General features: G+C 29.1%; 2 protein-coding genes across 2 annotated transcripts; one reads left to right on the top strand and one right to left on the bottom strand.

Moving 5' to 3' along the window:
* On the top strand, nt 1-19,632 carry LOC107162021 (ABC transporter G family member 23-like). The gene is made up of 15 exons (XM_015508702.2): nt 1-107; nt 2,539-2,767; nt 2,908-3,065; nt 4,162-4,269; nt 7,563-7,662; nt 7,738-7,872; nt 7,971-8,057; nt 8,608-8,693; nt 11,802-11,991; nt 13,385-13,577; nt 14,389-14,510; nt 14,653-14,738; nt 17,705-17,940; nt 19,235-19,321; nt 19,400-19,632. Exons 1-15 carry the CDS (start codon nt 1-3, stop codon nt 19,630-19,632), a joined length of 2,157 nt encoding a protein of 718 aa, XP_015364188.2.
* Nucleotides 19,606-25,737, bottom strand: Rpn1 (regulatory particle non-ATPase 1). Its single transcript, XM_015508731.2, has 16 exons — nt 25,572-25,737; nt 25,411-25,467; nt 24,853-25,145; nt 24,519-24,725; nt 24,196-24,354; nt 22,796-22,940; nt 22,487-22,706; nt 22,305-22,411; nt 22,104-22,230; nt 21,791-22,045; nt 21,547-21,716; nt 21,242-21,463; nt 20,988-21,172; nt 20,311-20,516; nt 20,083-20,201; nt 19,606-19,929 (listed from the first exon to the last, which is right to left on the bottom strand). The coding sequence occupies exons 1-16, from the start codon at nt 25,602-25,604 to the stop codon at nt 19,750-19,752; spliced, it is 2,685 nt and encodes an 894-aa protein (XP_015364217.1). The 5' UTR covers nt 25,605-25,737; the 3' UTR covers nt 19,606-19,749.
* Between the last annotated feature and the right edge of the window lie 220 nt (nt 25,738-25,957).

Consider the following 25,957-nt stretch of genomic DNA (forward strand, 5'->3'; position numbering starts at 1 on the left):
ATGGATAAAAGAAGGACTTATGCAGTTATTGGAAAAAATATCATTAAAAAAATTTCAAATAAAACAATACTTGATGATGTGAATATTTCCGTTGAAAAACAATCAATGTAAGTATTTAACTTTTCAATAGTCACTCCATATCGGTACTGTTTACCACAATAATTTGTACCATAAAATATGAATTATTATGTAACACATTTTCCTAATTTAAGCTAACTATGTACATTTTCTAACAAATCCAATAGTTATAACTCATAAGCCGCTAAGTATGTATATCTTAAAATAATAATAATGAATAACTTGTATAAAGTAACGACAAGACCATAAATGAGGAAGATTCGGTCCAGAAAATTTGGATTCCCTTATACTTTTTAAAATATTAAATTTGCGCATTTAATATCTTACTTAAATATAGTTAGAAAAATGTTATAAACTGTGGTAAAATAATTCAATTTTTGTAATTTTTTCAAGGTATTATGTTCAAATTCCATAGAACATACCAACTACCAACACCATACACCAATCATTATGCAAATGTAATTTGTTAATAAATATCAATGTTTATTTCCTTATTTTATTTTTAGAATAATACATAATATCCTCAATCTAGTGACTAGCACCATAGGCGTGCGCAGGCCTCTTTTTCAGGATATGCAGAAGACTGACAATAGCGCGCTCTGAAAGTTATTTTAAGCTCGTAAAATTCTGATAATATGTATACACAATTCACAAATATTGAAAAACCTACTGTTTAATTAAAAAACTATTTTAATAAATACCATTACACAATACAAGAAGTATGTATTTCGCAAATACTTGGTAGTTGATGATAACTGATAACTGGATGTTTCAATTTTCCAGAGTCGATGTTCGCCCCTCACAGAACTTCAGGGTATGCAGCTGCATACTCTGCATACCCCCTGCGCACGCCTATGACTAGCACTATTGTCTTGATTAATTTTTAATAATTCAACTGATAGCATGCTGTTTTTATTTTGTAAGGAAAATAAAAATAATAATTATAAAATAGATATTACGAAAACACTCAACATGTATAAGTTATATTGTATTAATATATCATCAGAAATATATAAATATATAATATATAGGTATATAGTTCGATATACTAAAACTGTTATTAGTAAAAATTATATTCAAAATTGTTTTATTATTTACTCCATTATTGACTATTATAATGGATTTATAACATCGATAAGATAGCTTTATAATATTATAATATTTATGAAAGTACCTACATTTATCATATATATATATATATATATATATATATATTATAATGTGTATACATATATTTATTATTTATGCATCATATACCATTATAATAGTAATCCCAATTTTTCAATTTATTTTGTCTAAAATAGTGATAAATTATGTTTACCTTTCCTTATGTCTACGTTACCTACTTAACTTTACGTATACCTACCTAATAAGTAGTACCTAATGTTAATATGTACATAAAAAATGTTTAATCAATTGTTAAACATTAGTATCATGGTGAAAAAAGTGTTTGTGAGCGGAAGATGACCTTAAAACAGTATGAAGAATCTCTTATGTCCTTCCTGTACCTATTCGATTTCCTAAAACATCAACAGTTATACCTCGATGGGTATCCTTCAAATAAATATAAATCACACTTGAAGATTTTTTTATTGTTTTTGTTGAATTATTTTATATCTGCTGAACTTGAAAAAATAATTCAGACATGATTAAGACTGAGATGGGTATAGAAGTTGTATAAAGATATAAAGAGCAAATAGTTATTTTAGTTGAACCCATGGTATTTCTTTGTTATAAAATTAAAAAAATTCAAGTGGCGCACTTTAAGGATTTTAAACACTCGTGTAGACTGTAAGTGAATATAATTTCTGTATAATACAAGCATACATGTGATTATTTAATGTTTTGCGTCGTGATTAACTATCATGGAAAAAGCCGCCCATTTAAAAATATTTTAAACTATATTTGTTATTCACTTATTTGAGTTACGAATTATGATTATAGTTTTATTAAACAGAATGAGAGCAAAATGTATAATCATTCTAATAAAGGTCATACTACATACCGATTAGCGTAAAACAATTTATTATATATTATGTTATATTATTGTGTCCCCCAAAAATCTAACCCTAAGGTTGATTTTGTGAGAAATTCTTAATTGAGTACCGCAGGTCCTCGTCTATAATTATATTTAACCTTTCACTTTTTTCCTATATTAATCTATTAGTGATAAACAGTATTTAATTTCAAACCAGAGGAACAAATTCTCTGTCTATGCCATTGGCAATGAGATAAATTACTTTTAATCGCGTAAAAACTTTAGTCCCAAACACAAAATGTACGTTCTGTAGACGTTCGATATTTTGACAGATTAAAAAGTGCGAAAGATAAATTATTGAAAATTGAAAATTATAAACAAATAGGGGTGCCTAAATAATTGATGCTTTTTTTATGTGTGTTCTGCACAAATTGTGTTTCATGTTATATGTATACATAATATTATATTATGTACTGTCACAGTTATTCGGTGTTGGGCGAAAATAGTTCGGGCAAATCGGTATTGCTCAGTTGTCTGTCGGGCATTTTGGAACATGACGGTGGTGACGTGATGATGTTGACGGATGACGCTGAAGTGACCTCCGGTAATAGTAGTGGCATGGTAGGTAGTCTCGGGGGCAGCCGCGGCGTCGGCGTCGGTGTGGAGCAAACGGTCACGCGTCGACGTCCCAAGATAGGATTTGCCCCACAGGTATGTATTTTTGAACATTTGCCGATGTAATGTCGGTTACCATTGCCGCGTCGCGTAATTTATTATTTTTCAACTCACCTACATAATTATTATTATTATTATTATTATTTCCGCCTTTATTATAATAATGATGGTCGCAGAATTTCGACGTGCCCGGACCGATGCTAATTTACCATCTACTGTACTTTATCGGTGCCGTCAACGGACTAATTGTCGACCAAATCGTAGAAAGGTACAAGAGCCTAGTACCGATGACCGGGTTGCCAGTGACCACGAACTTCTTGGTCGACCGACTAAGGTACGTTTTAAACCCACGACAAAAAGCAAATCGTTGCGTATATTTATATTATACAGAGTGATTCTTTTATCAAACAACACTCATTATTTAAAAAAGTATTGACTTTTTTCAAAATATTTTTTTCACATAGTTTTAAGTTGTTAAAAAACCAACGTTTTTATTAAAAAAATTATATTTTTAAATATTTTTTATCCTTAACATTTTTTAAGTTTTTTACTTTTTTGAATGACAACATAGAGTTTAAATTGCATATTCCAAAGCAGAATATTTTTCTAAGTCTTTTGATTCATAAAAATCGAATTTAGGGCTAGTAGTTTATGAGTTATAAGTATTTAAAGTTTAGATTGGCAAAGTGGAGTAGTGTATTACGCAAAACGTTTGTCCACTACTCCGCTTGTCTAAACTTTCAATACTTATAACTCATAAACTACTCGTTCTAAATTCGATTTTTATGAATCAAAATACTTAGTAAAATATTCTGCTTTGGAATATGAAATATAATGTAATATAATGCTATATACTATTGACCTAGTGTTATGTATTTGTATATGTTTCGATATTTTAAAATTTCATGTTTTCCAGGTAACCCCGTGGGCTTTGACTGTATGTTAAGTATTTATTTTTGATATATTATTTTATAATGGATAATATGCAGTAACCGGTACTATAGTACACGCGTACTATCAAATAATTACAATTAATATTAAAATTAGTGATGATAACTGATTACTGCAAATGTATAAAATAAAAATTGTAAATCTTAATACACGGGGCTATAAATAATTCAATTAGAATGTAATCTTCGTAATTCTATGTAAAAAAAACACATGTACCATTTATCTACCTATGGTATAGTTATGAGTGGGTGTGTGCACAGGCAATTATTTAAAAATATAATTTTAATTTTTGTTAGATTTACATATAGCTAGATATAGTTAATCGTATCTGTCTAAAATCTAATAGAATATTTCTCTATAATTATTTTAATCACTATATTTGCGAAGAACATATCCTATAAATTATAATTATAAATTTATTGGTTTTATCGCAGCTGGTTATGTAACTAATTTAATATAATATTATGTTTGTTCTCAAGATTAAGCCAGAAGAAAGTTTTATCTCTGGTGTTAGCAATTCTACACGATCCCGAAGTTATTATTTTAGACGACATCACTACTGGCATGGACTCCGTAACGTTAAAAAAGTAGGTTAACATTTTTTTTCATTGTGCTGTGCATTATTGTTGTTACGTGTTTAAAAAAGCGTTTATTATACGTATATACTTGGAAGGATTATGCGTTATTTTGTTTGTATCTTATCTACATGACTATATCTAATATCTACGTAGATTGCTCTTTAAGACACATCATACGTAACTAGATTCCTTTATAAGACGACCTGCAACTATCCCCTTTTCAATATAATCATCAATGGTCTTAATTGGGTTATATAATATATATATTTATTAGGTACGTTAAACTGTCGAGTATGATTAGCATGAACTCTGTACAAAGCGATAATCTCCGCGAATACGATATTTTCTTTAATATTTATATTACACTAAGTACATCTATATTATGCCATTATTTAAATAATTGTTATACTATGTATACTATACATAAAGAAGAAAATAGCCTTAACGCTACCACATAATATATAATATTATATTAAACCATATTATTCGTAATATAAATCGTTAATCCTTTTTTGTTTTTTGTGACAATATCGGTCAGTACTTCTATAACAATCCAGGGCCGACTCCGGCAAAAGCTATTATTTGACAGAACAGATTATTTTCTGGCCATCCTACACTATACATAGTCATACAGTACACACCGACACATCGTCATCAATGATTTTAGTACCAAAAAATAACATTTATAATCCATATTCATTATCTTATATTATAAACATCACCAAATTCTTTACAATTGTCCGCGGTGAACATCTAGTGACGAACGTACAAATAGCAATCATTTCGGGAATATTGCCTATTATTATTTATTTTCTATTTTTTAGTCATCGCCCGATAAGCAGTATAAGTACTGTGGCCATAATTATTCACCGCAAAAAGAAGAATATTATTACTATAAAAGCTTGATATGAGTGTGTAACAATAAGATAATCTTTGTTCCAAAATGATTTCATTCCGTATTATCATTTCATAATTCGAAAAAAAAAGTTATAAAATATTAAAAATAACTATTTGAAAACAGGCAGGCCAGGTCTATCAATCCTGCCCGCTGGCTGCGCCACTGTCCCCCGAATTTGTGTGTGTAAGTAAAACATAAGATTATAGATGAACGTATTAGGTAGTTATTAATGATGGATAATAATTATTTTCATAATATTTACCTATTTATAAATAAATTCGTGTAACTATTTTATCATCACACTCTTTAACACAACAAACTCTTGTACTTAATATTAAAAAAAATTGTTTATATAGTTACGTATATATTATATATTATATTATTTCGTAAATGTTTTATTTTTGTGATATTAAATCATCCAAGAATAAACTAAAAATCTAATAAACACAGTGCCTTGACACACACACACACAGTTAATTATTGTTTTCGACGAGCTCTCGCTATGTACGGTCTACAGTGTGATCTAACGAACTAAAAAACAATTAACTCACGTTTAGTATTAACTTTACTATAAGTATCAAATTTTAAATTACTTTTATTTTAATTTTATTTTGTTTTGTTTTTTTACGCTAAGTGTCAATTTTATAAGTTAATAACCTTATTACAATATCGGTACTCGGTAGTATGATCAGGTAGTAAAGTTATAAGTTATGATACAAAATAATACATACTATTTTATTTAATATTACGAAAAAGCTTAATTTTACTACTATACTCAAACTAGATGGGAGAAGGCGGGGGTAATGGGCGCCAAAACATGGTTTCGCCCAGAGTGCCAATGCTTCTATAGTTCTATATCACCGACCCTGAGTCTTCTACCTTAGTATGACAACACTATTTGTACCTGTGTTAGCAATTTAACATACTTAATAATAATTATACTATAAATTATTTGTTATCTTTCTAGCTGTATGGTTGTTTTACTCCTTTTCACATTATTATCGTATGTTGAATTAATATTCGTATTAATATAATTTCTGTACCAGTACCACAGACACAACCTAAGCATGTTATTGATATAAATATAATGTTATCTGTTCTCTAAATTATATATATTTAACACAACACAATTCCTAATTACTAATAAATCTAAGAGGTCAGCAGTCAACACTATATAACATTATAACGTACGTAATAATTAATTATATTATAGTTTTTTTTTCTGTCGACTCACAATATTCAATTATTAAATAATATATACTTAAATACTTTACGGTTGTTTGAACGATTACGAGTTATTCCTTCTAACGAACAGGTTGTGCATTATTGAGTTAACGTATACATTCTCGCAGAAATATTATCAAGTCGTAGTGTCCGTACGGTAGCCGGATACTGGTTTAGATCATACGTATTATAGGTACCTATATATTATGTGTTAATCTTGCCTTAAGGTAATAGTATTTGCACCGCGCGGATTTATAGTTGTCGAACATTATTAGTCCAAGGCCCTGCAGAGGCGCAGAACATAATAATAATAATATAACTGCGTTACCTCCTATGGCAGGGGAGGTCAGCATTTTCAGATAGACCTACCTACGCATTATACAAATATTTTTTTTTTTTAGAAGATCGGCGTAAAAAAAATTTAAACTGTCCTTTAATATATGCAAATGATCTGTCAGTCATGATTTATTAAATCACATGGAAACAACATTCAGTATTATTAATGTAGTATATTACATAAATAAATACGGGACCCGGAATCCTAATAGATTATGATACCATGCTTGCCGTCGTCATTATTGTAACCGCTCTCGATCGATCATTTTTTGGCCCACCCACTCTTGCGGACCAACTACTAGGGTAGACTCGGAGTCTGCAGTGAGCTAAAAACAGAGCAACGCATTATATTCGGTTATTAACTGTAAATTTTTTCATCGATTTTAAACCAACTAAAATAAAAATTATACGTTTAAATAATATTTACTCGATTATATACCTATTGGCTATTATATTATGATGTATAGTAGATCTCTTAACTCAGTGGCGTAACTATGAGGTAACGAAGCGTAGCGGTAGTGACTCCAAACATTTTTATGGGGTCGCAAGAGTATTTTGCTACCCCAAAGTTATTTATATAATTTAATAAAAAAAATACGTTATTTGTGAATTTTCGTGTTATAAAACTGTAAGTATAATGATTATTTTAAAATAATTTAAGTGGAAGTTATGCGTATTAATGGTACTCACCCATTATGCTTATTGGAGAAGGTGAAGCATATAAAAGTGTTCGCTACCCCAAACATTTGGTGCTATAGTTACGCCACTGTCTCGACTTGTCCACTATTTTCCTTCGAGTTTTCACCATGTAAATAATGTGTTTATATTTCTCTCTTTTTTATAGCATTTGGACACTTTTAACATATATTAACTTATCCAGACAATGTACAATAATCGTGTCGGCTTCCAATAATTTTTGCTTTATGGAGACGGCCGTTACGCACGTAATGACCAATTTTTGTTATTTTTCCCCCTAAAATGACATTTATTACAATTAACAAAGCCATAACTAAAATCAGATAGGAATATTGATGAACGGAAAAATTATAAGAGAAGACACTACGGCAAATCTTATGGAAAAATTTAAAACTTTAAGCATAGAAGATTTATTCATAGCAATAATATTCACCAGAAATAGCTTGCACAAAAATAATGTAATATCTATATACGATTATGCTATACTATTATTAAAGTACCTACTTATTTCACGTACACCATAATTAACTATAGATAATATATGTTTATTTTTAAGCCAGCAAAAAGAATCAAGAGATTATCGATCATTAATAATCGTATTCCGCACCAATATACGTCATTACTAAGTTCCGCATTCAGTACAGTAAATATTAAAATATTATATTCATTAAATATTAAAGTTCGAAAAAAATCAATATTAGATAGTAATGGTTAGATGGTATGTAATACATGAGTAAGAGTAATTTATATTTTTATGGTGATATATACTACAGTACTAAAAGTACTATAGTACTAATATATAGTATATAACATTAAATTATATCGATGACTTGCTGTATTTATATTTTATAGGTATACCATTTTTTTTTTTAAATTTATTGACGTAATAAACTTACAAACATAAAAATAAAATATTTAGTCTACGCATTTCACACTTTTATCGAGATAGTAATATAGAAAGATGGCTACGGTTGCTGTGTGTTTTACGTATAAGAATAACCATTATAGGTAGGTATTGTGATAGAATAATTATTTCGTGTGATGGCAGATGAACATCGAACATGCATTGTTATGAATTTCGATGTTAACAAAAATACTAAAAATAGTAAAAACTATTTTAACAATTTATCAATAGGTGTTGAATTATTTTATTGAAATGATTAATATATATCATTTCGTTTTTTTGTTTTTAGGAACTCGGTGAATCGAAAAAACAACAAAATTTACTGCAAACACTAATACTAAAAAACATTTGGACTTTAATGATCGGAATATATTCGTAAGCGTCCTTTAAGTTATTATCTATGTAATAGGTATTATTATACGTGTGTAAATAGGATGTCACTATACAGTGTATATCTTCGGCGATTCTTATCATCGTGTTAAGTCTGGCCGTAAGACACACACTGGGTGATCCATTTAACGCAAGACACTCATTATTTCAGAAAATAAAAAAAAGTATTTTTCTTATACATTTTTAACTTCGTATGATTTGGAGTGAATATTTCGATCTATCAAAATCAAATTTCAGACAAGTAGATTATATATATTTAGTAGTTAAAAATATTTATAACCCTGTACGCTCCAGTTCTCTAAAAGTATTACTTTCTAAAAATAAATTCCCATCTTTAAAAACAAAACTTCAAATATATACAAATCACTTCTGAAACCCCGAAAAATAAAATTTAAATAAAATTCAGGCCTTCCAAAATATTACCCTTCGTAAAATCACAAATACCCCACCCTTCGTCGGTCTCTAACATAACCCTCCACAAATACCTAGGTATAAAAACAGTAGAAGAAGAAGCTGCCATTATTTTCTATAAATGATATAAATTTAGGGGATTGATCCCCCCTTGGTCTTTTTTTCTATTATTAAAGAATTTACCTATATATAACTAGACACTAAATCGTGTTTAGTATTTTTATATGTTACTTTTATTTGTGATATTCAGTGGGTCATCCCCTCCCTATAACAATTCTAAAATACGCCGATGCTTAATCCTAATAAGCTGTAAGAATTACATAATAAACAATAAGCCAAGTACTACTGATGCGTGGCTTCTTATTCACGTGACCCCATAAGGTTTTGTTACCCTAATCTCACATAATATACTTATTGTGCTTAATTGTGTAGATTATATATTTCTTGTAAAAATAAATAAATTTAAAAAAAAACTCTGTACCACTCCAGTCTCCGATCCGCTCATAAAACTTTGAACACTGATCAAGTTATAACTTAAGGCTCTGTAGTTAAACAGAACGCGTTAAAGCGGTAAATGGCTCGTCGGCGTGGTGCTTTCATGCGGGTGAATAACGCCGTGTTGTAACAAATTACAAAATCAAAATCACGTGACGTGAAGATAACGCTTTCTGTTTGACAGAGCCACAGAGCCTTTATAACTCACATACTTCCGGTTCGTCCAAAATTGTATTTTTGAACATAAATGCAATTTAAAAAATATTCTAAATAAAGAATAGAAAAAAAAAAATAGATATCGTTAAAAAATATGTTTTTTTTTAGAAATCTTTGGTTGATCACTCGGTATATATTATATACCATATAAATACCGAGTACTGCAGCCTAAAGCAACACGTTAATGATGCTTTGAGTATACCCACGGTAATTTAATGTTGACATGTTTACGTCATGAAATCATAATGTTTTTGACTATAGATAGATGATTCAGTTAAATTTGTGTAGGTACCTATATGTACAATTGTATTGCACGTTTTCATAAATCACTTTAAATATTACAAAAATACAAAAAACGAAGGTAATATTAAGATACTCAAGTACAGATTGCCTATACCAAAATGTTCGGCAGTCGTAACAATAACCGTTCTTCGTGGTTTATCTGATCTCCTGATTTGGTTTATGACCACAAAATGACACTCTATGCAGTACTGCATTTGTTTTTGAACACTTTTAAGCTCATAAGTTATGACTTTATGAGTCATAATTGTCCTGAAAATATTACGTTGTGGTCGTTCAACTAAAATTAATTGAGTTAGATTTAAATATTTTTCTACACTTATATTATATTATAATTAATTATTACTATAATTTATATTACGCAATGTCTGTAATTATTGTCCTTTGATTAATTATCCTGCAGCAGTGTTAAATTTCTAGGAAATTCACATATTATGCGAATAAATATTATAAATTTTTTTTTTATTTAATGTAGAAATAATGACATCAGACGTTATAACGATTTTGAGTTTTAAGTTTTAACTCTGGAACGTCTGCACTCTGCAATATTTAAATGTAAAATAATATCATACTGAATACGAATGTACCTAATATTGTAATATATATTTATATAATAATAATAACATGTGATGATATGTAAGCAGGTAGGTACCTACTTTGCCGGTATTTGGCCAGTATACAACTGAATGTATAAAATGCATATTTTTTTATACAGCCCACTTATATCATCATATACATTCCACGGCAGTTGCAGTACATCACCATATGTTGTATTAAACGTTGGATAATTTCGATCTTTCTGCAGTATTCCAAATATCGCAATGTTATACTTAACACAAGTAATCTGATATATATGTTAATATGCCGAATACGCAATCCGTTGTCTACGCCATACAACTATTGGGTGTGGCTATATAATATGCGTGCGCACGATATGTATATACATATTATATGATATATAATATATGTGATAAATATATAAAAGTTGCATATATAATGCAAAAATTATTCTGGTTCATTTTTAATTTTTATAATATCGTCGGTGTTTATAATATTACGTAAGACATTCGAATTTTAAACACAATGATTAACGATCTCTACCAGCGACATATTCGTTACAATAATAATAATAATTTAAATAAATTTAAAAAATACTAATTCTTACTGATCCTCCCTTCGCCGCTATAATTCCAGTAATAATAATAGATGATTTTATGTTTTTTAACACACGCATACCGGAAGGCTTTTAAATCATTTCAACGTGTTGAAATTGACGAAATCGTATAGATTCGTGCGGAAGTGCAACGTCCAAACGATAAAAATTATTAATTTATTTTTTATAAACATAACCTTGTAAATTCTATAAGCTTATAATATATTTTCTAAAAGCATTAACCATCAAGCAACATTTACCTTTGTTTTTCTTTTTATAAATTAACGGATTAAAAATTAAAACAACTACGCATTGACTAGCTCACAATTCACATCGATATACGTATAATATAATGATGAATAATAAATATATATATTATATGCTTTGTCGCAGTATTTTGATATTTTTAACTATAATATCTGATATTATTTATTATGTTGTATAAAATAATTATTGATTAAACATAAGTCGAATAATAATAACAAGTGTCTGATGTGTGTTCTTGCGTCTATTTTCAGCATATCATTTTCTGCATTTGCGTGCGTAATTCTGTTTCCTTTGGCTGTACACTGGTCATTTGCGGCGTACCCGAAACGCGAGGTACCCATAATGGTACACAACGAAGATTTGGGAGACTTCAATAATAAGACGATCGAACCTATGAGTAATATGTTCATCAGTCGTCACTTGAAATTGTTTTTCCCTGTGGTCAGTGAATTAGTTTTCATATACCTATATATACCATTTACCAACAAATACGAGCCTCCACTATAATATTGTTTATAGCGATCAGTGTCTCCGATGGCTATTTTAATTATAATGCAGTGCGTGTAGAGAACTTGTGAACACTTTAACAATTTTCATGACAATACAATTTTTTAGGTTGTAATTGTAGCATTTCATAAACCCATATAAACAATATAATAGTTTTATGCCATCCAGCTGATATCAGATTTTAACTTAAATTATTAGTATTTAACTCAAAAGTGTATAACGCTATACACTGTAATAATTTATATTTTAATATTTCAGAACACAAAATAGGGAATATGTTTTATTTTTAATTTAAAATTGTTTTTTTATGTTAAGTCATAAAAAAATCATGATTCAGGTTGCAACCCAGTATATTATTTTGATCTGAATCGAAGATAATATAATGTCGATAATACACGTAAACACTTAAACTACTACCCTGGTGTAAATTAACTTATTACACCTATAATATGGCTATATGGCTACATAATATATATATATATATATATATATATCATTGGTTGGCAACCTTTTTTGATCGAAGAGCCAAAATTTACAATATTCACAAATTTCCTGATTTTAAAGGGCCACTAAAAATTTTCATAATTTTTCAAATATGATTTTATTTTTAAATTTCAATAGCTATAATAATTAATAATACAATTTTACAGTTATTAATTAACGGGTTACATCAAGGGAAATACATAAAGGGTTACATCAAGGGAAATACATAAAGGGTTACATCAAGGGGAGTATCGGCTTTGCATGTCTTTTGAAAGTCTTGTTAGGTCTGGCTCATAAGTTGTTGTTTTAATTATTAAGTTATTGTTATGCGTCATTTCATATTTTCAAAAGTGACAAAAAAAATATAAATTGTTTTATACTATAAAATATTGTCTTTGAATATAAAATATTAATTTTTGGGTTTGAAACTGGAGAATCGCAACTTAAGATCGAAAGAGCCGAATGTGGCGAGCAGTAGGTTGCCGACCCCTGGCTATATTTCATTCAACTTAATTGTGAATATTGTGATTCATTCATTTATGTAGGTTAGAAAAAATAAAAGTTTTACTATTATTATTACTTTCTTTCTTTGTGCACATCACCTAATCTATTGCCTTTATATCATACAAATAAATTCAAATTCAAATTAGGTTTTAGTATTTGTAATTTTAAAAAAAACTATTTATAGGACGCATAGTCATGGTTGAATAAAACTTGATTGAGACTTGGATTTGTCTAAATTTAAAATAACAAACATTAAAATAAATGTCATTAAATTAAATTAATTACCACTCATTATTAATATTAATTGTTAATCACATTAAATTAATAATTACGTATATAGATGTACACGTCAAAATCATCAAACAAATTGTATGATTACACTAAATTCGAGGATGTTAACTTCAAAAATATCGAGTGCTTACTGTACTTTGATAAAAACTATACAGTGGCTCTGCGGCGGAGGATCGAAAGAAAAATAAAAAACAACGCTGATTTTGAAAACAGTCAGATAATAATCACAATGAACATAACAGGTACAAGAAAATATCTATTTATGTATTAAAAAAATGCAACGGACTCTTAAATGTGCGAGCCCACCAAGCGTGTATTGTATATCACGTTTACATCACAAACAAATAATATTATAAATCAGTTCTTATAAAATATAATAAACAAATAGTTATATAGGTACCTACCAAATAAAAAATATATGCTATCACTACCTACAGCAGATAATTTGGGGAGTACACATAGCTCATAGTATTTATTGTATTTAACTACTATAAAACAAATTTTCTCATACGCATGATGAAAATATAAGAAGACGAGCCTGAAGATTTAAATGTAAATGGCTCAACATATTAAAAAACAGTTCAACAACTTTGATTGATGAAGTTTTTCATGGTACAAAAATAAACTGTCATACTACGAATAGGTGTTTAATTAAATTTGAAAACGCCAAAAAAAAAAAAAGTGAATTGTCAAGTACCTACCAACTTCAATGAAATTTCCAATTTAAAAACAGTATTAAGATAATTATTCTAAAATTGGTGATTTAAAATTTTTATATTATATTTTTCTTTAGTACCTATGTGCAAGAATATTTACGACCGATAACCCGATTAATGTATCCCGAAATCATTAATTCACATTTTTTATTTATTTATTAAACTTAAATCTTTAATGTAAATTTTGATGGTAATATTATGAGGCAGAGGTACCTATTTAACAATATTTTGATCATAATCTATATTATACAATAAAACTAAATCCCTATAAACACGTTTACTTACATAGTTACACAATGTCATATATAGTGTATATTGTATAATATATATTTCATAGATGGACGAAAAGCTTTTGTAGTAAAACATCAACTAACGGAACTCTATAAACAATTTCTTTCGGACTACGCACACAACATGATGACCGAATACGTGACGGACATCAACGATGATTCTATAAAGGTGACATACACTGACATTGCCGACTTGTGTCTTGTATTTCGACATTTTGTACACTTAACTTGTATACTAACCATATTGCACGATATTGCACTATTATGCACGCGTGTTTAAAATATATGTGGTGAATTTTTGTTTTATCTAGTTTTCACAGAACATTAAGGCGACGTACAACGCTGACTTCGAATATCCTATTTACGGACGATTCGTAAATTCGGGACTGATCGTCATGTAAGTATGACAACCTGGCTGATATACGATCAAATTTATCACACAAGTGACGTGAGCAGGAGGGGGGTGCCTTTTGTGCTTGGCCATATCCTGTCGTTTTTGAATTGGGATTTTAAAAGTCAAGCCATCGAGTCAAGGGAGACATATTATTTTATTTGTTGTTCCTAAAAAAAAAAATTCATTATGAAATTATTCCACGTTATGTCACAAAATGTATGGCTTATAATATCATGAAAGTATTCGTAAGTATAGAATTTTACATTTGCGTGCACAACCCATTGTTTGTAATACGAGATTTTCCAAGATCCAAAACCGTTTAAATAATTGTAAAATATGCCTATTTACAGAACAACAATGATACCATCATGGTTCAAATGTTGATTTATATTTATACCTCATTCAAATATTTCGTGTCATCAAATATATTAATCATATTGTAAACATGTTATTGTTGTTAAACATTAATAATACAGGCGATACGTAAATATTATGAAAATAAAATAATGCAATAGGTACCTTATACAATATGATAATTGATTTAAGTTCTTGTCTCTGTACGACTCGTACACATCCACCAAATTTACAATGAGTGACAGAAATACAGAATTATTCGAGTTCGCAGAAAAATGGCTCGGTAAAAAAAAACCTCGGTAACCTGTAGCCAAAAAATATACGATAAAAACACATAATAGCGATGGCCTTCACAGGTCACGACAGAAAACAGCAAAGTAGGTACATAATCATATGTACCGATTTTCAACCACGCTGCATAATGTAAATACCACTACAGCGTGGTATATACAGGGTGATTCCTTTTATCAAACAACACTCATTATTTCAAAAACTATCGACTTTTTTCAATTTTTTTTTTTTTTCAAAATTATAGATCTGTCTTGTTCTATAATTATATATTTTTTTAGATATTTTCACCCTTATATTTATCAGGTAAAAGGTAAACCATTATCAACCTTTGATTTTCAAATGACAACATATACTTAAAATTTCATAAATTTTTTTCAATGCATTTTCACGTTTAAATTTTCATTTTTCGTTAATCCGTTTACAAGATATAACCTTCCAAAGTTGGGTGGTTTTTGTGTGTTATAGGTGGATGTTAGGTGGTATTTACACACAAACACCATATGAGTGTTGTTTAATGAAATAATCACCCTGTGTCCCTGTATAGTATATATTGCAATAATGAATTATCATATCTACTTGTAGTGTTCGATAATAATGTATCGTATTATTTACGGGATTGGTCAATTGGGTCCCAAATGACCTTTACTCGGTAAACTTAGTCCCGAGAATAAACAGGTGGTGTGAAGTTGGGTCCCGCGGAAAAAAAGATTGTAGGCTACTAATTAAAAAAAAATTAAACAAATTTCATTGTATTATATTATTTTATACTTCATTTATATTGATTAAAAATGTTACAAATGCAAATTAATAAAAAAAGTGAATAAAAAAAAAATTCATTATTGTTGAGATAATACCTATTATAAAGTGGAGCAAATTACACCAGTAATGTTATAACCAGGGCTAGGATTATTTGTATGCAATAAAAAATTGTAAAATATGCATATAAAAATATGCATTTTAATTTCTATCTTAGATTTTATATTGACCGACATACTTTTATTAATAATTGTGTTTATCTTTCTCCGTCAAACTATTCAATCTTTAATCGCATAATATCTATTGTAGCATAGGATTGTATTTATAAAAATAAAATTTGTGTTTGACAAAAAAACCAAGTTTTCTACTTTTATCAGTAGAGCTAGGATTAGATACGAAATATTAAAATTAAATTATAAATATTAATTACGAAATATACTATAAAACATGCGGCATTTTTCGCATTCTTATAATCGAAATATGCAATATTATTAATTTTATTCAATATATGCATTTTATCCAAAATATGCAATAACATGCAAAATAAAAACACCACAATTTATCACACAGTGAGGTAATTCGTGCGTCAATACCCAAATGGCTCCCGTCTATTGTTTATTTTTTCCAAACGGCTCCCGTCGAAAAAAGGGGTAGAACACGATTTTAAAATATTTTTATATTTTTTTTTACATTTTATAACTGTATACAGTTTTTGTATACCGAAATTAATTATATATATATATATATAATATTATACGTACTCGTATTCAGCGAGTATCATAATCGCCAAAACTTGTGTATCATCGATATCTAATCTATAGAATATTATGTGTTCATGGCTAATTGGAAATATTTTTATATTTTGTAACTGTATACAGTTTTTGTATACCAAAATAAATTAAGTCTGTATGAAGTGGGATGGAATTTGTGCCGTTTGGGTATTGACCTGTAACCTGTTCGTAAAACCTTTTTCGACAGGAGCCGTTTGGGAATTATTGACCTTTTTGAAAACGGGAGCCGTTTAGGAAAATCGGGAGCCGAATGGGCTATGCCTGATTCGTGGGCATTACTGACAAAATCAATAATCAGAAGTCGCAAAAAAACATGCTCTGTTGCATACAAATTCTAGCCCTGGTTATAACAGTCATAACCCGATTTGAGTTTATTAAATCAATATTAATTGAGTTTTTATCATTAACGCGATACATAATAGTGATGAATTTTTTTAAAAAATAATTTGTATTGGTAATATTTTTAATCTAAATAAACGAGGTAGGTATAATATAATAATAATAGAAATGACATTTTTAAAAATTTTTTTTCAATTAGTAGCTGCCAGCTGGGACCTACATCTCTTTTTTCACGGGACCCGACTTAACTGCTAGGTACCTACCTGTTTTTTTCCCGTGACTCAATGTACCACTTTCAAAATTTACCAAACTTATCACGGACCCAATTATTTACCGATAGCACCATTTTTCCGTGAAGAGACAAACGAGACGTTACTCTCCGATGTTGCAATACAATAATATTAATGCGTTATATTACGTTTATGCATATTGTATTAGTTTGACGTTCTTTTTTCACGGAGCAATCGCAGTGCGGCTACAGCAGGTTACAGGCAGAGACAGCTGCGGTAGAACATCTTATTATCTAGCCCGTCTCGCCGTCCAGGTACCGATCGCCGTCGTCTGGAACGCGTTTATGGTCGTACACGTGCACTACCTATACGACATTACCAACCCGCATCTCTCCTACGTGTTCTTGGGCTTGTTGCTGGTGAGCGTTTGCGGAACACACTTGGGTAATTTTGGAACTTTTACTGCTTGGATAATACAACACTTACAAGTTGTACGTATGTACCGCGAAAAAACCTAAACTATACGGGGTGATTCTTTTAAGTGGGTACACTAATTATCTCGAAAAGTATTTACTTTTTTCAAAATATTTTTTTACATGGTTTCAAGTTGTTAAAACCAACGTTTTTATTAAAAAATTATATTTTTAATTTTTAAATATTTTTTATCCTTATCATTTTTTTAAGTTTTTTACTTTTTTTAATGACAACATAGAATATTAATTTCATATTCCAAAACAGAATATTTTTCTAAGTATTTTGATTCATAAAAATCGAATTTAGGGCTAGTAGTTTTTGAGTTATAAGTATTTAAAGTTTAGATTGGCAGAGTGATGTGGTACGGGGTTACCTACAAAATGTTTGTCCACTACTCCGCTTGTCAAAACTTTAAATACATATAACTCATAAGCTACTCGTCCTAAATTCGATTTTTATGAATCAAAATACTGAGAAAAATATCTGCTTTGGAATATGAAATTAAAACTCTATTTTGTCATTCAAAAAAGTAAAAAAAACTTAAAAAATGATAAGGATAAAAAATATTAAAATATATAATTTTTTAATAAAAACGTTGGTTTTTTAACAACTTCAAACCATGTAAAAAAATATTTTGAAAAAAGTAAATACTTTTCAAGATAATTAGTCTACCCACTTAAAAGAATCAACCTGTATAACTAACCACATAACCACATGTTATTATAAAGGTCATAGATCAATCTAGGATTTGGTTATTGTGCAAGAAAATAATATGTGAAATCGTAGCAAAATTTGTTCAAAAATGTATGAAATGTTGATAGCAAAAACACATTTTAGTCGTACATTATTTATTTTTATTTTTATTAACTATATTTAAGTAGAATTGACCACTCCGTATATAAATTTACAGGAATTTCCCTAACCTGTCAGTCGATACAAGTGTTGATATTATCATCAAATGCATTTTGTTGCAAATATTTTATTACTTAATTACTTATTGCTTATTCACTTAAGTTCAGCAATTTCAGTTTGAAATCAATATTTTTTCCAGTTTACTCGCGTAATATATTATAATATAACAATATTATTTTTCTTGATCCCCATAATTGAATATAATACAAAATTATAAAGCATACATTTTAACATCTTAAACATTATAGGCATGGATAAAACTTATAACTATTCATACACGTGTTTAAATTGTAGTACACCGTCCATAAAAAATATAAAAACTGAATAATATTCCTATATTCATTTTTAATAGGATATATCTTATGTTCATTTGTCAAAAATCATTTCAGTGTCACAATAATACTGTACTTAAAATTCACAATATGCGTCTACGTCTCAGGTACTGAGGAATTCCTACATTATTATGATCAATAACTACAATTATTTTATGAATCATAATTTTTTATTTTTCTTATAGGACTTTGGTGGCCAACATGTGAAATATTTGGTTGGAGATATCTGGTTAACCACTATTTCCCGATTTCAGAAGGCATTTGTTTTGTCAGAAATTTGATAGAAAGACAGACTTTTGTCACAAAACCATTAATTATTATAACTTTTTGGTCTGTTATACTTGTGATGATCACAGTAGTTGATATAGTTAACACCAAAAATGAAAAAAGATACAATAAATTTCAAAATTTATTATAAATATTAATATTTATGATTTATTATTTACAAATAATATTAATTTTTATTGACACTCATAACTAATTCGTGTAAAAAAAAAAAAAAAAAAGAAGATATATATATATAAATATAAAAATATTACTCGTTTTCTTGCTTTTTACGCAATATAACAAATCCTTCCATAACAGGTGTTAGACATTTGTACTCATCGGTAGCGAGTTCTGCCCTTTCACCTACAGCCAATAGAACTGGTGTCGTGTGGGTATGTACTCCAGCTATTGTTTTAGGGGTACCGGCTTTTCCAATGACATCAACAGCCTACAAAACACAATGATAAATAGCATAAATTCAATTAAATATTTATTTATTTCATTATTTTATTTTATTATAAGATAAAAAATATACAGTGTTGGATTTTAACTCATGAACAACATATGTGAAACACAACTACTAGAACGTAAAAAAACTTACTTGACCAACTCGAACTGATACAGGGAGTGGCTCAAGGTCTTCATCCAAAGTCACCAGCCATCTTGGGTACATAGCAACCACCAAAGTGTAAAGTAAGTAATGAGACTTGCCTAAGATAACTAAGAAACAACAAAATATATTAACACAATATATTATATATTTTAAAATTATTAGTCATATCAACTGTAGTATAAGAAAAATAACATGTTATTTAAAGTATGGACTTACTGTTACGAGTGTCCAAGAAGCTAAATAGTGTGATGAGAAGACCCGATACAGCCACAGGATTCATTACTTGTCTGTCAGTATGGAACGGCGACAATGATAGTGTACCTTTACCCATGTGTGTCAAACCCTGGGCAATGCGTACCATGAACAAATGACCAGTGTTTTTAGCATGGTATTGAGCTAATTGGCGCAACATAGTAGCTAATCTGAAAATTTTCAAATTTATTTTTAATTAAATAAACTAAAAAACAATTATCAAAAAAAAAATAATAATAACTTTAAAGACTGTAAAATCAACTAATCAAAATATTTCAACACTTAGAATAAAATCATTTATTACGAAATTGATAAATAATGGTAAAATTCGATCCACCAAAATTCCAATCATGCGGTACTACACTCACAATCAAATATATTTTTGAGGAATGCAGAAAGTACAAAAACAAAGAGGAACTCAACATAAGCCACTTAAAAGTGATAGAGGATATTATATTAAGGTTTTGACATATTGGTTTTATATTTTATCATTAATTGATATTACACATATTTTACCTAATTCACAATGAAAAAAATAAAAGGTATGGTTATTGAATTGTTTTGAGACGGTCTTATAGAACAAATATCTGACTATCAGACTGTATTTGTAACCTTACTAAATTTAAATTTCTTTTAATTACCTAGCATTATTAGTACCAGCTCCAACCAAACCCATAGAAAATATAGCATTATGTGCTACTTCTTCATCTAAATCGTGGGAGTATTTATTTAGGACATCAATGATATTCATTTGAGGGTTTGATATAGATAACAACGCGATAGCTAATGGAACAGCTCTTCTTACAGGTGGTTCACCGTACCTACCCTAAAAATCAACAAATAGTATTTAAATATAGTTTTGTGATTTCAAATGTTGTACATGAACATGTCTTACTAGTTGTCCGAAAATTCGAGTACACATTTCTGAACCAGTGTCTTCTCCCATAGCCACAACAGCTACAGCTAAAGCGGCAACAGCTTGCATAGTTGAAAGGTCCTTACTAGCAGTCTCTTTGTTTTTTTCTTTCTCCTTTTCTTTTTCAGCAGTTGTAGTAGTTTCTTTTTTGTCACTGTCCTTATCTTTTTTGTCACTTTGTTTTTTAGAAACTTCTTCTTTCTAAATACAAATAAGTTGCATCATTATTAAAAACTCGCGGATTTATAAAATCAATAACTAATGATTATTAAATTAACAATTACTGGAGCTGGAGTATAATGTTCACTACATATATGTAACAACTCTTGAATAGTCAGTACATCACCAGAGCCAGCACATGCACACATTTTGACTGTCATTTTAGCCATGGACTTAAATGGATCAGCTAACACATTTAAATCTCCATCGAGTGCATCAGCTTTGTCCTTGAGGCCTTAAAGTTGTAAAAATATTACTTTTAGATTAATTAACTTTGGGTGTAATCTAAATTTTATTAAATATCCATACCAAGGTAACACAGTCCAAGGGCAAGGGGTAAAAATCTAGAATAATGGCCATCTTGTAGTTCTGTTGAAGGTAAATCCACCAGTGTTTGTAGGATTGTGGATATAACATCTTGATTAGCAGCACCTACACTTATCATTCCACAAGAAAGAGCTGCCAATGCAACAACTTCTGGTGTAGATTTATTATTGGACATTACTGGCAACAATAATGTTATAACGTCATTTCGTCTTGTACCAGCATAGGCGAGTCCCAAACCTAAGCAAATTTTAGATATACACTCACATTTATTACATTTATAAGATCAAGAAGTTACCTAAGACAGCTCCAATTCTAAGTAAAACACTATCGTGTAGAACATAATCAGATAAAAGTGAATAAGCTGGATCACATTCATTGCGTACTCCAACGTTTACAATTCCTAAAGCAAGGAGAGCACCAGCCTAAACATTTTAAATAGGTGGTTATTAAAGAAAAATTATTTATTTATAACAAAATATAAAATCTCAATATTTACTTTAATATATTCTTCAGATGTATAAAGATACTTGTCAATAGGAGTTAACCCGCCATGGACATCCCACAAATGAATAAGCCCAAGGGAAGCAGCAGCACTCAACATTCCTAAAAAAATACACCAAATATATGAAGACATTAATGATCAGGTTCATTTAATCAGAAAATGCCAGAAATATTTACCATGTTGTTTATTTTTATACATCCATTTGTTACCATCTTCAATAGACACTAATTTGTCTCGGGAAAATCCGGCATTGACAAAAGCGTTAACAAAAGTTGATGCTAAATTATGTCTTGCTGAGTCTACAGGCACATCTAAATTGTATGATGGACGTAAAACTAGACCTTCCAACCAAGTTTTGTATACATCATCTGGTGTCTTTGGTTCTAATATATCCAACTAAAATATTTATATAAAGAATATAAATGAAAATATTTATAAGAATGCTTATACATTCCTTACTAAAAATGTTAACTTGAAAGACTTACTTCTCTAGCCAAGCTATTAAAATGTTCGTTGATGTGAGAATTAGACATGATATTAGTAAGATCTGCTTTATCCTTAGGCTCATCGTTTAATTCCAAACCAACATACTGTCGTCCAAGCATATATGCCAATTGTTTCCTTACGACTCTATTCAGCAAAAAAGTTAATTAATATATACCAAATTATATAAAATTATAAAATAGTTAATAGACGTCATAATAATAGCTACAATAAAATTAAGTATGTACTACTTAAAAAGAATTCCAGAAAGTCACCTTAAAATAAAACCATATAAAAATCAAAATTGCACATTAATAAATTATTTATAAGTTACGGGTGCATAGTTACATTTTAAATGATATATTGACAAGAAATACACCAAGTATAAATTTCATCAACTTCAGCCATACATTAGATGAGAATACATACATGTAATATTTATTATCAAATAAACTTAAATAATCTGTACCAAATAAGAGTGTGCCAGGCGACGCACAAAATTCAGTTGAAACTAGTACATGATTTTACGGTGACCAATGACAGAGCAAATAGATTTGGCAGAGGGGTCCGAGGGTCATTTGAATGAACCAACACGGTACACTCTTATTTGGTACAAACTATATATAAAAATATTAAATTTTTTAACTAACAACTTTTAACGTAGGTTAGGCTACTATGATTTTTATATATTACTATAGTGACTTTTATCTGTTAATACAGATTGATCTTATTATAGATTCCATAGCAAAATTTGGCATTAAATTTTAAAAGTGTATAAAATATTAATTATGTTCAATAGGCCAAGTGATTGCTATTTTATAGACGTGCTGGAAAAATTAGATGTGTTGAATGTGTACAAAACACAAGAACAGGACCATAGAAAATTTTAAATCATTAATAAAATTAAATGAATAAAATATTTAATATGATGTCACTCCCACATGTGTTGTCACCATCTAAAAATAGCAATAACTGTTATGGACGGGACAACTTTACTCCCTCTGTATATAAAAACAGATTAAAAACCTAAAAAACTTATTTTCTCAAACTGATAACTTTAATTTTATTTATGTTATGAAATAAACAGACACTATAGCTCAGATTAAGTTCTTCCCCATATTTTGTGAAATTTTGGTAATCTTACTTTTAATACAAACGTAGTTAAGTTGTGCCGCATGTAAAGTTTTTCTATATTGTACATTTGTAAGAGGGAAACAGATGAGGGTGTGGCGTTATTTCAAAACAATAAACAAAAGTGAAGATGAATTTTGATAATGTACCACTTTATAGATTAAATAGGTACATTTTTAATTTATTCTAGTATTCCGTAGTTGGTGATAAACCACTAATGACAAATAATTGATTGAGAATAGTATACCTATTGAAATAAAAAAAAACTTACGGATCCTGACAAGCAACAAATATTTTTGTCATTGTATCTGTATCATTAACAGACATAGCCAAACATAATGCTCTCGGGTATTCTTCAAAATTCAAATAATGTTTCATGACTTCATTATAAATATTGGTTCGTTCAGGTTCAACAGCATAAATTGAACAACTGAAAAATTTAATAAAATGTAATTTCATCAGGAAATAAAATTGAATAAAAATTATTATTTATTCGTGCGTTTTAAAATTAATTATAAATTTATTGTTAGCATTAGGCTGTATATTTATTTGTTTGGTATCATTTATATGATGTATTACATTGAAAAAACTTACTTTATTAAATACAGGCAGACTTTTAGGTAATTTGATTTATCTACTTGTAAGAGATCCAATCTGTCAATTTCCATCAATAAATCACAAGCTTGAATTTCAGCATTGTGTTTCATGTCAAAAGCCACAATACTTTTAATCAACGAAAGCAATTTATTTCGATTTTCTTGATCGCTATTCCATTCTTCTGCTATTTCAGCCTCCAATTGTCTAATTTACATGAAAAGAAATCACAATTAATAAAAATCTCAGTAGATAAAAATTAGTTTATTAGAATTAAGTAGAGTTCACATTCATGATAATCATAATTATACTAATGAAAATATTATTTTCTTACCTAACATATTCATGACCCCAGTCGCCAACATCTACATCTCCAGCTCTCAAGCAATAACGTAATGTATCTCTAAGGTTTCTATCTTGTCCCATAGCTAATATGGAAACAACTGAACAGAGTAAAGCCCTTGTTTTCTCATTAGTTTCAATGGTATCACATCGCTCCTTTAAACGTGCATAATAATTACGCAAGAATTTCAATGGTAATGGCACACTGGTCATTGATGTTGTTGATGTGCGAATTAATTTGCGTAAAGTTTCTAAGGCAAGTTCATAAAGAGATACATCCTTTTCCTAAAAAACAATTTAAAATTCAATGGATGCAATACATATGTATATAAAGTAGGGTATAAAAGTATAATAGGTAATTATAACAGTACCTATATAACATATTTTTTAAATTATTGAAAAACCACAATAATAAAGATCATCAAATATGTTAACCCTATTGATTAGCAATATGGTTAAATATTATTACCTGTCACATATTATGTTGCTAGATAGATAAACTAAACATAAACACTAATGCCTACTAATAATTAAGTAAAATATAACTTACTAATATTCTTTCCACCAACATATGAAGTTCTTCTTCTAGTCTTTTGTCCTCTTCGGACTGAAAATAAATGAATAAAATATAATATTTTTCATATTAAAAACATTAACAAAATACAGGTTCTAAATGAAATAAAAATAATGTTATCGACGAAAAAGTCTCACCATTTCCTCGGTTTTCTTTTCAGCCTTCTTCATGATTTGTAACGATTAAATCCAAATGCAACAAAAGCGTTAAGCTAAAAATGAATAACTTAGACAGTTGGATGACAAACAATATTATCGACGATACTACTAAAAAAGCCGTATTCAGATTTCTGAGAGTGGATGACAAGCAAAATATAATAACATTAAAGAACCTATCACCCCTACCAAGGATTGTTTGTAAAAAATTTTTAGGTTAACGTGTACCACGGTAATGTTTACGAAAATTATCTTCGATATTTGGAATGAACACTGACCACTAGATGGCGAAAGAGAACCGAAAATAAAACTTTTCGAACTAAATATAATAATATCTTCTTAATTCGAATGCATATGCATATGCAATT

Source organism: Diuraphis noxia, unplaced genomic scaffold (assembly GCF_037042655.1).
Source record: "Diuraphis noxia isolate RWA-SAM2 unplaced genomic scaffold, SU_Dnox_SAM2 contig0005, whole genome shotgun sequence".
Classification (NCBI taxonomy): Eukaryota; Metazoa; Arthropoda; class Insecta; order Hemiptera; family Aphididae; genus Diuraphis; species Diuraphis noxia.